The sequence below is a fragment of the Hemicordylus capensis genome, chromosome 1 (genome assembly GCF_027244095.1).
Source record: "Hemicordylus capensis ecotype Gifberg chromosome 1, rHemCap1.1.pri, whole genome shotgun sequence".
NCBI lineage: Eukaryota > Metazoa > Chordata > Lepidosauria > Squamata > Cordylidae > Hemicordylus > Hemicordylus capensis.
The window spans coordinates 130,158,745-130,173,263 of record NC_069657.1 but is presented as its reverse complement, the minus strand read 5'-3'; the positions used below and the strand labels follow the sequence as shown (position 1 = coordinate 130,173,263).

The 14,519-nt window shown below is 42.1% G+C and overlaps 1 protein-coding gene across 1 annotated transcript in view; it reads right to left on the bottom strand.

Annotated features, from left to right (window-relative positions):
* Positions 1 to 13,399, bottom strand: part of MOB2 (MOB kinase activator 2) — a 182,411-nt gene extending 169,012 nt beyond the window's left edge. Inside the window, exon 1 of the mRNA XM_053284215.1 lies at positions 13,033 to 13,399. Within this exon, the coding sequence (XP_053140190.1) occupies positions 13,033 to 13,049 (17 nt within the window). The 5' untranslated portion in view covers positions 13,050 to 13,399. The remainder of the gene's footprint in view (positions 1 to 13,032) is intronic.
* Between the last annotated feature and the right edge of the window lie 1,120 nt (positions 13,400 to 14,519).

Below are 14,519 nucleotides of genomic sequence, written 5' to 3'. Positions count from 1 at the left end.
TAAGTGAGAACACTACATATATATCTTTTCAGAGCATCAGTGCCATACTGCACAGTATGTGCAGTACACACAGTCATAAACCCAGACCAATATCCAGTTCCTTCAACTGTCTTTTGTACCGAGACATGATACCCACATTCTCTAGGGGCCATGGGACAGCCAAACATTATCACACACAGCTACAGACCAGTGTTCTTAAAACCACTCCCAGCTGAACTTCTTTCACAAGTTACACAAAGATTTACCAAAATAATAATAATAAAGCCTACATCTGCAGTTATCTTTGTTCACTTTACAGCCCAGCAGATATGACAAACCTCCTGGCCTGCAGCCAAAACTAAAGGAGTGTCCTCTTATGAACTCTATTCAGCCTATGAAAAAAACATACCTAATACCTTGAAGATCTCTTCAAACTAAGGGAATCAGTACCCATCTCCTATGCACATTGCCTAATTATTTTGACAACCACAGCAGTTTGTTCTCACTTTTTCCAGGAGACACTCTCCTGGGGGCTGTCCTACTAAAGAATGCACACACTCAGAGGAAGATTTTTAAAATATTTGGTAGAGATTTTAACTTCCACTTATATCCAATTAGCAGTTCTCTCTTTTGTACACAGACTGAAGACAATATCTTATTCTTCATTTAAAACTGGCATTATACTGGTTATTGCCAATATTAATCTTTAACTGGTGAATTAATTTGAAATCTCCAATTTACACTACTGCAGAGCAGGAAAAAGTACACAACTGAGAAAAAGGCCCCAGAAGTTGGCCCTGGGCAACAACCACCAATTTCAGCAAAAGAGATGTGTTTTGTTTCTCCCCACCCCCAGGGAGTAATCTCCCTTTTCCCACAAAATCTGAACCACTTCTTTTTGAGGAATCTTCTATAAGTAACTAGGTCTCTAAATTTCAAAAGAAATTACACCGACACACCCTGGTGTGCTACTCTGAAAAGGAGGATTCTCACAGGAAGAAGCAGAGACACTTTAAAAGCTTGCAGATCACTCAGCAGGAAACCACTTTAAAAGCCACAAGTTCTTGTTTTTTTTAATTGTTAGTCAACTAGAATACTCTAGAATGAGCCCCACAAAAAGCACAGAAGTACAATTTCTGGTACTTGTTTGAGGTGAAGGATCCCCTAATGAATTCACTTGCTAATGTTACAAGGGTATTCACAGAAAATCTATTGCTAAAAGACATTAATAGGGCAGGGTAGGCTTAGATCAAACCTGGAACTGTACAAGGTAGGTGAACATTTGCTAGACCATTTTGGGGTTCTTGTTTTTTAATGGGGTGAAGGCTTAGGAGGTGCTCTCACTGTGCTAAAGGCCTTAGTCATAGTAACAGGATCCATGACAGGGTAGCAGGAGGAGATACAAAGCTAAGTTTTGGCGGAGGGGGGGCGCGGTATATAGGAAGCAGCAGCCTTGCTGAATGCAGCAGTCAGTTAAGCAATTGAGATAGAAAAGCTTGCTTGTAAAAGTCTACTCACAACAGAGATGGGAACCAGGCACAGCTGGAAAACTACATATAAAAAGCAGGGGAAGGATTTTTCCATTCAGTAGAGAACCAGGAACTAATAAGCATGATCCTGTGATTAGAAGGAAAAGTTAAACGGAATCCAAGGTGTCCCCCCACCCCGACGGAACACTTCTAGGTACGTTCAAGTATCAAATTGGGAAGTTTGACAAGGATTTTGGTATTCACCCTACAGACCTCAGGACATATACTGATGTAACAGCAGAAATAAATGGATGTGTCATAACCAGACAAACTGCTGCTTGCCTTTATTACTAAGAAAGCTTACCTCAGCAAGGGAGACAATTTCATCTTATTATGTGTCTTAGGATGATGTGCAGCCTGCTTCTAGCAAAACTACTCTGAAACTGCATCCATCAATAAGAGCATGCTACAGTTCCATCATTTCTCATCAGGTATGTGATGAGCCAGGTAGAAGAAGGTTAAGCATTATAACTGCAGTGTGGGTTTTCTGGACAATACTGGAAATCTGGGAAAAAAAACTTACATGCAAGTTTTCCTTATTTGCATGTAATATCAAGACCCTCCCCTCTCAGTTTTTTATTATGCAAACTTTCCCAATAACCAAAATAGACTGATCTGATTTAGTATTTTATTTCACCAACATGTTTATGACACACACACAAAGTACACCATACTAATTTTGCATGCTGCATAAATCTCTCAAGTTTTTCAAGAAGCCAAGGTGGTGAACTGCAATGAGGGGAGACAGACACTCAAATACACCTAATGTGGTTCAATTAAATTAAATTCCAAAGTTAACTTGGAAATTACATTGGAGATAAATATCTTAACATGACTCCACTTTTGGGATGTACTGAACGGTTCAATTGCAAACCAGTCCACTGCAAACCGGGTCTGGTTTGAAAAGTTTGATCACAAACTGGACCACCCTTCAGGAAAGGGGGCTGGTCCGAGATCAATCTGAACTGAACCTGGTTCAACAGTTCAAGTGGCTATGCCAGGCAGCCCCAGGTGCCATTTTGGAGGGCTGTTGTCTTGGTTTTCCTTTGCTAATTGGTTTCTGTCACTGCATTCCGATTGGCTTGCAATCTCCTTCCTCCTTGGTTGGTATGTTATCATTCAAAATCAAGTGTTGTCAGGGCAACTGCCCCCATTGGATGTGGGGGAGGGATGGTGGGGAGCAAAAAAGAGCCTATTTCAGAACAAACCACAGAAAATGGTCTATGCACATCCCTACCTCACACTTCAAGAAATGAGTTACACTTCAATGTGCTAAATCTTGGTTTTATTTTCAGCTATCTGATGCAATCAGAGCCATAGTTTTGGTGTTCCTTTCACTTTCAGTAAATTTTAGAAATTAGTTTTCCACATTTTTTTAAACAGAAAAACATGGGTCAGTGAAGTTTCCATTAACATATCACTGCTTCTAATATTTGTCCTGATCTAAATAAGAGCAATTTGCAAGAGTGAACTCACATCAGCTTTTTATTTTGCATTTTGTTTTTCAGATTTGTAGACTGCTCCAAACTTCCATCTGTGGGTGCTTTACAACATAAAACAGATTAAAAATGAAAACCTTAACACAATTTAAAACCACAGTCGTTAAAAAGCTTGAGTGGTGGTGTGGAGAAAATCTTTAGAGACTTTTTAAAGTTGTCAGAAATGGCGAGGCTCTTATCTCAGCAGGGAGTACATTCCAGAGTCTTGAGGCAGCAACTGAGAAGGCCCTTCCCTGCATAGCCACCAGACGAGCCAGTGGAAACTGCAGACGAACCTCTCCAGATGATCTCAATGGACAGTAGGAATTATTGAGAAGATGATATCCTCTTAAATACCCAGGGCCTAAGCTGTTTAGGGCTTTATAGCTTATAACCCACACCTTTGCCCAGAAATGTATTGAAAGCCAGTGTAGCTCTTTTAGTATAGGAGTAATATTGTCTCTCCAAGATGACCCAGAGACCAAACTATAGGTAAACACACACACACACACACACACAAGCTTGAGACTTATTTCCTTCTTCAAGAGGGCTGCAGCATGTCAAACCAGGGGAAGTCACTTCATGAAAGAGGCTTCTTCTCCCTAAAGGAAAAAAGCTTAATGACAGACATGACTACACCCTTTCACTCAAACTGTGCCCACAGTTAAATACCATCCACCTGTATATGCAGGTTTTATTAGAATCCTCTCTATGCAGCACTGAAAGCATGGGGGAAATAATCTACTTTATTTACTTCCTAAATTGTTTAAATTGTTTCATCAGACTTACAGATTTCAATGAACGTTAAAGAGGCAGTTCCCTGCTTCGTTTGCCAGATTAATATTCAGACAAGGTGCATATTTCTTTTGGCTTTAATCTGCATAACCGTCTTGGGCAGTGTTCCCTCTAACAGGGATTCCCAGATGTTGTTGACTACAACTCCCAGAATTCCGAGCTGCAATGGCTTTTGCTTGGAGATTCTGGGAGCTGTAGTCAACAATATCTGGGAATCCCTGTTAGAGGGAACACTGGTCTTGGGTTGCTGCCAGCCTCATAGCAAATCATACTACATAGTTAATTCATTCATTGTTCCTAAGTACACACTATAATGCAGTCTGTTCAGAAGTCATGAAAACTAATCCTAGAAATAAATGACCAAGTAGTAGATATTTATTGCCTCATAAAAACCAGCTATTGTAAAAAGACTTTACAATGTAAAACTCCACCCCAACAATATGGTGAATGACAGAACACACAACAAGAGTTAGTCAGTACTGTAATAGCAGTACTTTTCCAATGAAAATGTCTCTCAAGTATTCACAAGCTTCATTGCAGAGATAAGTTAGTAAGACAATTATACTAACCTCATAATATACAACACAGCAATGCTTTATATAAAATAAATACTTTATAAATGTAACCCTTTGATATCTCTAGCTTCTCTAATATTGAACTAAAGTAGAAATAGGAATTATGTGAAATCTGATAAAAGCAATTAGAATCACAACAAACTTGCACATTGCTTACAATGGCTGCAGCCACCATGGAAAGTAACATTTGAAAACTGTGAAAGCAACACCACATTTCTAGATATGTTAATGACTCCGAGGCTATTCACACAATTGTAGAAGATTGGGCTAGCCTCCACTAGCCCGCTTTTCTACAATTGTGAGAACACCAGGCTCGGCGGTACTTGAGCGGGTAACCTTCAGCCTTCTTGAGCTTAGCCCACTCTCCCCGCTTAGCTTTACAAACTGGGTCTCACTGATCGTGAGACCCGGCTCTCCATCTTAGAGTAGCCTATCACAGAGCCAACTCTTGTCTTAATTTTGAGTGGTAACTATGTGCATGATGCACGGGCAGCCTAGGTCTACCAGTGACCCAAGGCTTGTGTTCCCATCCCTTGCAGCAGCTGGATGCCGGTGTTGCCCCACCCCACACATCACTGGCTCTTCCCCCAGGCGTCCTGGGAGAAGCCACCACAGGCAACAACAGGCAGCATCAGTAGTTTCTCATTGCACTGGCTGGCCCTCCCTCTCCCCATCTCACAAGAGAAGCCAACACAGCCAGAGAAAGAGTAGGCAGTGGGCATCCAGCATCGGTAGTTTCTCTTTTGGTGCCAGCAGGCTTTCTCTCACACATGTATTTTTCCATAACACATGCAAGAGAGCACCAGCCAGTACAGCAAGAGAATTCACCAATGCTGGATGGGAGGGAAAGTGTTGAGGCAAGGCAGTGGCAGGCAGGTGAGGCAATGCCGCGCAGAGAGGAGAGGCGGGGCCCTGAACTCGCTGCCTCATTATAGAGCTGCTCGGCATTACGCTGCAACGACTCAGAATCAATGTGGTCAGAGCACTATCAAATTCAACATGGAAAACTGACCAGGGAGTCTCAGTATCATCAAATTTAATTGCAAAAAAAACCCCTTCAAGTTTATTAAGGTACTCATTACAAGGCAGGGAGAATCAACAGGATAAAATCTCTTCAGGATGCCTGGATGCTACCAATTATAGTTAAAACTCTGAAGTGTGTACCACAGATTAGGAAATTAACAACCAGTGTAGGTAACAAGCAGTGTCAAGGAATTGGTGCAAGACTGGTGAATTAGGAGAATAAAAAGGAGCACAAACTCTGGTAAGAAAAAAAAAATGACAATGCATACAAAATAATTTTAGCATAGTGCTATAAAGATAAACATTTCTTTAAGAACAGAAGCAAAAAAGGAGCCAGAGAGCTGGCTGTTAAACCACCAAATGTGTGAAAGTACTGAAAGAGGACAGGAAAATTTTGTTCAGCTTCTCCACATCAGTCTTCACTGCAGAAGATGTTACATACCACACCTCAACCACTTTTTGCAGTGGAGGAAAACATCTAAAGAACCATCAAATAGAGCTTACAAGAGATGAAATTCTAGGGCTAGCTGAAAAATTTAAGAAGCAACACTGATTAGCAGTAGATTCAGAACAAGCAAGAGAAAATACTTCTTCACACAGTGCACAGCTAACTTACAAATTCACTTCCACAAGAGAATGGCCACTGGTTAGAGAACGTTTTAAGAAAAGATTATACAAATCCACAGAGAAGTCTATCAATGGCTACTACTACTAACCATGAGACCTCCACATCAAAGAGGGAGGATGCCTCTGAATCCCAGTTGCTCTGGGTGAAGTTAGCTGCCTTCATGCTCTGCTTGCGGGCTTCCTGAGTCATCTGCCTGAACACTGCTGGCAATGGACCATTAGACTGATCAGACCAAGGGTCTATCTAAACAGGGTAATTCTTAATATCTATGTCTCTACCAGACAATTATCTAAACATTAAATATTTGCATAGCTCTAAATTAGCAAGCAAGTTGGAAATTTGAATTTAAGGTTATTACTCTGTCTCAGCAATGAAACAAAAGCAGATTTCTATGTCACCATCAAAACTTAATTACTTCTCTGCATGATTTTGGAAACTGAAGGCTCAAACAAAATATGACACTGTCTTCAACATGGAGACTTCCAACTGGAAAAAGTAATTCCTGCGGACATGGTGGGGATCTAATCATTAATGATTCTATCATTAGTAATTATGGTAGAATGTTTACATGTTCTAACTGCACTGGCATACCCTATTTGATTTTTTGTTTACTTCTGTATTATAGCCAATCCAGCTCAGTTGTCAATACTGATCAGCTTTAAGATTCCACTATGTAAGTGGACTTTGCACTCAAACAGTGAACAGAAGAAGGTTATTAGCTAGATCCAAAATACTTGATAGGGCGCAAAAGTAGCATATAATGAACACTATTGTCTAGACCCTGCTGACAGAATTAGGTTACAGCCTGCTTTTTGTCTTTTAGTTCAATCATCTGACACACTCATCCAAAAGCTACTCCTAAGAAGAATATGCCACAGAAGTTCTTCACAGACACAGCAGGGCTGTCATATAAAAGGAGCAGACTTGTTCTCTGTTGCTCCTGAGGACAAGACTAGAACCAATGTGTTGAAATTACAAGGAAACAGAATAAGAAGAACATTCTAACTGTAAGAGCTGTTTGACAGTGGAACAGTATGTCTCATGCAGTGGTGGACATAGGACATAGGAAACTGCTATATACTGAGTCAGACCATTGGTCTATCTAGCTCAGTATTGTCTTCACAGACTGGCAGCAGCTTCTCCAATGTTGCAGGCAGGAATCTCTCTCAGCCCTATCCTGGAGAAGCCAGGGAGGGAACTTGAAACCTTCTGCTCTTCCCAGAGCAGCTTCATCCCCTGAGGGGAATAACTTGCAGTGCTCACACATCAAGTCTCCCATTCAGATGCAACCAGGGCAGACCCTGCTTAGCTATGGGGACAAGTCATGCTTGCTACCACAAGACCAGCTCTCCTCTCCTGAAGGACATTCCTTCTCTAGTGGTTTCCAGACACGCAAGATAGCCATGACACTGTAGCTGTTTCCTGTACTCAGCAGGCAGTTGCATTACAAGATCTCCAAGGTCCCTGCCAACTCTAAAATTCTATTATCTCTAATCCTTGCAACCACCCTATAAAGCAGGCCAGTTGCATTTTCATATTTCAGATGGAAGCTCATAGCTGAAAGACAGCAGACTGGTTCAGATATCATATAGGCACCAAGGCTTAGTGCATGGCTGCTCAACTTCAGCCCTCCAGCTGTTTTTGGACTACAACTCCCATAATCCCCAGCCACAGCAGTTAATAGCCAGGGATTATGGGAATTGTAGGCCAACATCTGCAGAAAGGCCAAAATTGAGCAGCCCTGGCTTAGTAAAATTTTGGTGCAAAGAGTTGGTGCAAAAAAGAATCACAAAAGCTGGGTTTGTTTAGCTGTACCTCTCCTGCAAGTAACCTAACTGATGGAGACACAATGCTACCATGACAGTGTAGACTTACAGCAAAGAGCTACTATTGCTAGAACCTATCACAAAGTTTTGGTTCAGAAAAGAATCAAATATTGCGCCTCAAAAATAATTTTATTCAGGTAGGTAGGCAAAATCATCCAAGCAGCCTATTCAGCCTGTTTTACACAGACAGGTGTGACACTAACACAAGAGAAGCGCTAGGGCACCAGGACTAAAGATGGCAAATGACTACAGCACCTACAGATATGACCAAAAGGCTCATGGCTAAACTACTCTGTTTCAAAGCATTAACCAATACTTGCTCAAAAAGACTATATATTTTTACTGACAACACCTGCAACACATTTATAAGCACTTCCAATGCTCACACCAGCTTTCAGACACAGAAAAGTACTCCAGGAAAAATGATTATACTGATATACAACACTGGATAGTAAATAGTTTTTATTGCCTTAAAATGAAATTAAGAATACTAGCCAACATCCAGACTAAAACTGCATATGCCAAAACACATTCCACATGCACAATAGGGGAGCAACTGTTTTTGGCACATCCCCCTAACTTCTGTAGGCCATTGTGCCTCCCCAAAATATGTCCCTGTGGGTTGCAGAAGCCTCAGGAACATGTTTTCTAGAGGCACAGGCAGCAGCAGAGGGAAGGGAAGACCACCAGCAAAAATTGCCCCTCCCCCACTGTGCACCCAGAATTATTTTTGTCACATGCAATATTTAGTCTGGATACCAGCCACTGAGATTTCTAAATAATTTTTTAGAAATTGAACATGCTTCACAAATTTTCCTCTTCCAATCTGATGTTTTAAGTGTAATGTAATTGTATACCAAGTTTTCCCTTCCACAAACAGAATGCATGTCTCTTCACACAAGGCAGGGGAAGATTTTCACTGATCTCCCCTTTTCTACACAGCTCCCACTATGGGTCCAGAGGATTGGGAGACACTCTGGAACAGGACAGTACACTGGGAAGTGTGAGGGATCAGCAAAAATTTATGTGTGTACATAAGTGCCCCAATTTGTGGAAGAAAAAGAAAAGGATCATTTTTTTAAAGTTTACAACTAAATACAATCCTTATATTGTACAACCTTTCGTTTACAGCTTCCAGAAACTTTTAAAACTGTTTCCTAAAACAAGCCTTTCTGAAGTAAATCATGCTTAGTTTGCACATAAGCATTACACCAGATCCCACGATGATAGTGTCTTGTCACATTCAATAAAGATATTGTTCCTTCATGTTTTAAAATTCAAATTAAGAAAACTGTATAACTGAAAGAACAGCATGTTTCATAAATTACAACACTGAAGTGGCAGCAAACCAGCAATCATTCATAGCGATCAGTTCTTTTCCAAAGTTAAAGACAGAGTCTTCCACAGATCCATGTCAGGTTTAAGTTAACCAAATCCTAGAAGAACTGTGGAGTCCAGTTAAAGCTGTGTGTTATACTTTCAGTATACAGTGGAACACTTGGAGTTCCTATCCTTTAAAAGATGCAATATATTGCATAATATTGTCTCTGTACAATACAACTTCCGTTCAGGTTAACAGGATTTGCACACACCCATTAGCCAGTAACCTTGACATTCATATGACACTACTCAGCAGTAGAGTATGGGGCATTTACCTAGTGCAATGACAGGTCACAAAGACTGCTGACTGAATTATAGCTAGCTCTTTCCCCCTAAATGTCAGCATATTGTAGAAATACAAGCTATATACTGAACTATTGTTGTCTGGTCAGGAAATCATAGTATTTAGTCTTCAATAAACTCAAAATCGCTCATAAGCAGCACAGTATTCCTGGGCAGCATTAAATATCTAAGTTACTCTCCTCCAAGGAGGATTAAGCTTCCTCTTCTTCCTCAAACTCAGTGCAGATGTAACATTTCCCAGTTATGGTTAAGAGACTGAGCATCTTGTGGCTTCACATATCCCATGCCCCTTTCCCCTATAGAAATTCTAACCCAATTTGCATTCAGTGTACCACAGCGCAGGCAATGGATAGGTGACAACATTACTGACTTAGTGATGGACATCACTGAAGGGTAAACAAGCTTCTCTTTATCACCTTTGCAAAAAACAAACAAGGCTGCCTGGAACAAATAAATATTTTATTAAATAACTCTACCTCTGAATATCCTAGTCTAGGCGCCACGACTCCCCAGCACCTGGGATTTGTCAAGCTCTGTGTTAAAGCAGATATCAGTAGTGCTGGTGATATATCTGGAAACAGCAAAGACCAAAAACATGTAATCAGGCTTCCATAATTGTGCTCAAAATGGCAAGTATTCAAGTGGCCCCTGTTGAGTGAGCCCTAAGCTATCTCCCAACCTTGGACGGGGAGGTTCCCACCCCTTGCCAAGGTTCAAAGGCTAGCTGGGGTTTGTTTTGTATTGCTATTTCAAGGTACTCTGGGCACTTCAATAGTATAGCATCAAAACAAGTCCAGCCTTGATTCTGACAATATGCTGTCGCTAATGCACAAGATTCTAGTCATCTACAGAAAACTATGAGCAAATAAGCATTGTTACCTTAAGTGTTCCATGCAACTACCAAGTCTAACTTAAAGTAACTCAAAATAAAGTTTATGTATATTAAAAATGCAACCTGAGGTTTAAGAGGTGAACAATTAGAAGAACAAAGTAAAACTATATTGATATCTGCAGAGTAGCTGTGGTAACCAGGACCCAGGGCTCATGGGTCCTAGCTGGAGCTGCAGTGGAGCCATTCCTTCACACTCTGGCTCAGACCACCCAGCCCACTCTGGGCTTCTCTCTACACCAGCATTTACCCTCAAAAATAAGTTGGCATTGGCATCAAGCAGAGTTGCAACAGGGGCTCCTTCTTTGTAGGCTAGGACTTCTTGTGTTACCATAGCAACACTGGGGGAAATGGTGCCGCTGAGGCTCCCACACCAGAGTAACGGGAGCACAGTGTCCATTTCTTGGAAACCTGTAAGAAGCAACCGTTTATACGTACAATATCCATTAGAACATAGCCTATCTTTATTAAGGGATATGCATGCTAACATACAATGAAACAGTCTGTTTGCCTAAGCTAATAATAGGCATAAAATCAATATATGTTCCTAATATTCCAACAGGTATTTTGGAAGAGCATCTCATTCAGTCTGCAGGGATCTGTCTTCTTATGAGACATACAGTATTTCTTCATCATGACTGTATGACACCTTTTCTGTAGGATACCAAGCACCCTAGAAGTTTACAGAGCCCATAAGCCTTCTGTTACTATTTGTTACGTTTTTATTTCACTCTTTTGCCAAAGAACTCAGAGCACTACACATGCATCTCTCTTGCTCCACTTTCATTTTATCTCAGGTTAGGCAAGAAAACTGGCTCAGGATCACCCAGTGAGCTTCATGGATGAGCAGAGATTTGTAGCCAGGTCTCCCCAGTCCTAGTCCAACACAAACCACTACACCACACTGACTCCATATATTATAAAATATGCTGATAAACCATCACGTTTGGGCAAAGGAACAAATAAATGCATAAAACCAAAATAACTTGAAAGTGTTAATCACAAAAGAAAACTTTACAGATCTGGAAACACTGTTATTCCAAGAAGTGGGAAAAACACCCAAGAAAATAATATCCACCCAAGTAAAAAATATCCATACAGGAACCATTCAAAACTTGCACTTGGTCATAGCTAGCACTCCTCATCTGCCCAAGATCTTCAACCCTAAAACCAGCAGCAAATCGCTTTCTACCTTCTGCCTCTCTGTGTAATTAGTCCTATTAATCCCAGGCTCTCTTAGCCCCCTGGCGTGGCAATGATTTGGTTTAACCTCTGCCAAGGTCTCCTCTTTTACATTCAGGCAAACCAAGTGTTGAAAAAGTTTTAAGGTGTGACCACAAGTGCTACTGCAAAAACAGAAGCCTAAGTTGACAGAAAATGTGCTGAGACTTGCCTTTTCTACACCCAAACGATTACTACATTGATGAATTACAGCCAAATTTGTACTCTACATTTCTTCTCTCTTGCAGCCCAAATAAGCAATATTCATACTCTTGGCAACTGACAAGTTAGACAAAAAAACTACCAAACATCCAGACATGGTGCTTTAAAAGCACAAGCCTATACATACATTTACTATTTATACTCCTAGTGCTCCTAAACATTTCATCTCTGCTCCTCAGTCTGAACAAGTAATGGTATTTTGGAAACTCCCTTACCCTTTCCCACAAAGTCTTACCAACCATTTTGTATCACTTGGTTTCCAGCAACACAGGAGTTCAAACCAGCTGCTCTGATGCTCCATGCTGTCTGCCTGGAAAGTGTTACCTACTGAGATTCAGTATCCCTGGGACTCAGCAGAATCTTAATACACAGGTCACAACAAATGCATATGAGACCAGTGTACCATACACTGCTGCCATACACATCAGCATGAACTGCTTGGAATCTCACACACACCAGACCCCTTTGCACCCCTTTCCAGATCTCCCACCATTGGTAAGAGATAAAGTTTCCATGGCAATTACATCCATCTACACCTTCCTATTCAGGCCAGATTTGCCACCTTCCTCCCAGCACTTCGGTAATCCAGGGCATCCGCTGCCTTAATTTCTTTATAATCCCTGGTTCTTAAACAATGGCAAAGAAGAGTGTATGCACGAGAGGAAGTAAAATAGCTTCCAAAATAGTCATATATACAATCAAGCCTTTTAACTCAGAATACACTTGCTTGGAATAAGTAATCATTCTTGATTCTAGAGCCACAATAACTAACAGTTGTCATCACCACTCCATACACACGTGTGTGCGAGCACGAGAGAGAGAGAGAAAGAGAGAGACACATCATACGGGGTTCCAATTCCATCTTCTCCTACTCTTTTGATTAACCCTATTGAGAAAGAGTAGAAAGGGGAGGAGAGAGTATTAAAGCGTATTGAAAGCTAACTAATCCAAGTTAAGTCACCTTAAATACCACTCAAGAACATCCTACAACTCCTTGAGTTGATAGCTACAGCAGCTGCCATGCCAAAGCCCAAACCACGGTGCTAAGCGAGGAGGAAGGAGAAGAGGGCAGCAAACCCTGGCAAGCGGTGCCCCTTCGGCGGCGGCGGGCTGCTGCGCAAAGTGGCTGACCTGCTCCCACGAGGAAGCCCTCAGCACCCACCGCGCCGGCCAAGGCTACTCACCCCATGAGCCAGTCCATGACGCCGCCTGCTGCTTTGCGCCTCCGCGGTGCTGGGCCGGGCGAACAAGCAAGCAGGCGGCTCGGGCTGTGTCCCTGCCTGCCCGCTTGTCCGAGCTCCTCTTCTCACCGCCCCCTCCGGCCTCTGGGATGGCTCATGGGTGCCTGTCCCAAACCGGACCTTCTCCCACTTTGCGCCCTCTCTTCCTCCGGACGGCTCCGCCGGGTTCCCGCCCCCCAGGCAGCGCCCGCCGGGTCTCTTCAGCCAACCAGCCGGAGCGAGTGAGTGACACACACAGACACTCTCGCTCTCACTCTCAGGGTGGCCGGAAGTAAACACACAGCCTTTCCTCCAACATTTCCCCAACCCCTCCCGCTTCCACGCCCGGCTCCGGCAACCCGGAAGTGGCCGCCCCGCGGAAGCAGGATGGGAAATGTAGTCCAGGGTATTGTCTCACGGAGGGCTCCGGGGGTGTATAGAAAAAGGAGGAAGCAAGAGAGGGAGGGGAGGATGTGTTAGACAGAAGAAGCCTCCTCTAATTAGAGCTGTGTTTCCCTTACTGTTTGCGAGAAGGGGAAGGGGAGATTCGGAAATTATGAAGCCATGGGGGAAAGGGGCAGAGTGGGTTGAAATATATGCAATATTTAATGTCTTATCAAACTTAAACTTACTGTGTCGCTTTAATAAGATTAAATATATTGTTTATAGTTTAACACAAAATTCAAAATGCGGCATATAGGTGGAATTTAAAAGTATAAATGCCTATGTTTTATAGAAGTTGCAAATAGAAAACATTAAAACTGTAATAAACTAAGGACATTTTTAATTAGCTGAGCTTTGAAACCATATGTAGGCTTCAGCAGTCTCATGACACAACCAGGGGGAACCTCATAGTTTTGGAGAAAAGGCTCTGAAAATCTGCCAAACATATTTAGGGAGTAGTGATACATTTGGATATTCAGTTATACTTTCTAATATTATGGAAGTGTTTGATTTTATTTCATTATAATGTATGAAATGATATGTACAATGATAGTGAGCCTCATTGAATTCAGTGGGACTTGCTTCTGAACAAACAGGCATAGTATTGGGGACCAGGTATCAGCTCAGTTAGCTATGCAGTTGTTGACACCCTTGGGTCAGGGCCAAACTGGTGGAAACATGTTATTTTCTTTGTGTGTGTGTTTGTGTATTCTTTGCTTTAAAACAGCCAGGGGAGGGAGGATCCAGATCAGGAGCATGCCTGGTGCAGGTGAAGGGGGCTTTAACCCTTTTTGCACCCACTGTTTCCCTGGTAGAAATTCTCCCCAGAACAGCTATTTGCATTGCGAGGTGCCTTTTGATGCAATGGAACCCCTGAGGGGCAAATTTCAATGGGCAAATCACACCAGAGCAAAGTGTTAAAACTTCCCTCTGCTGCTGTCTCAGTCCAGATCAAGGACCCCACAACCACTATCTGAAAGGGGAGAGGGACATATGCAGCAGGGGTG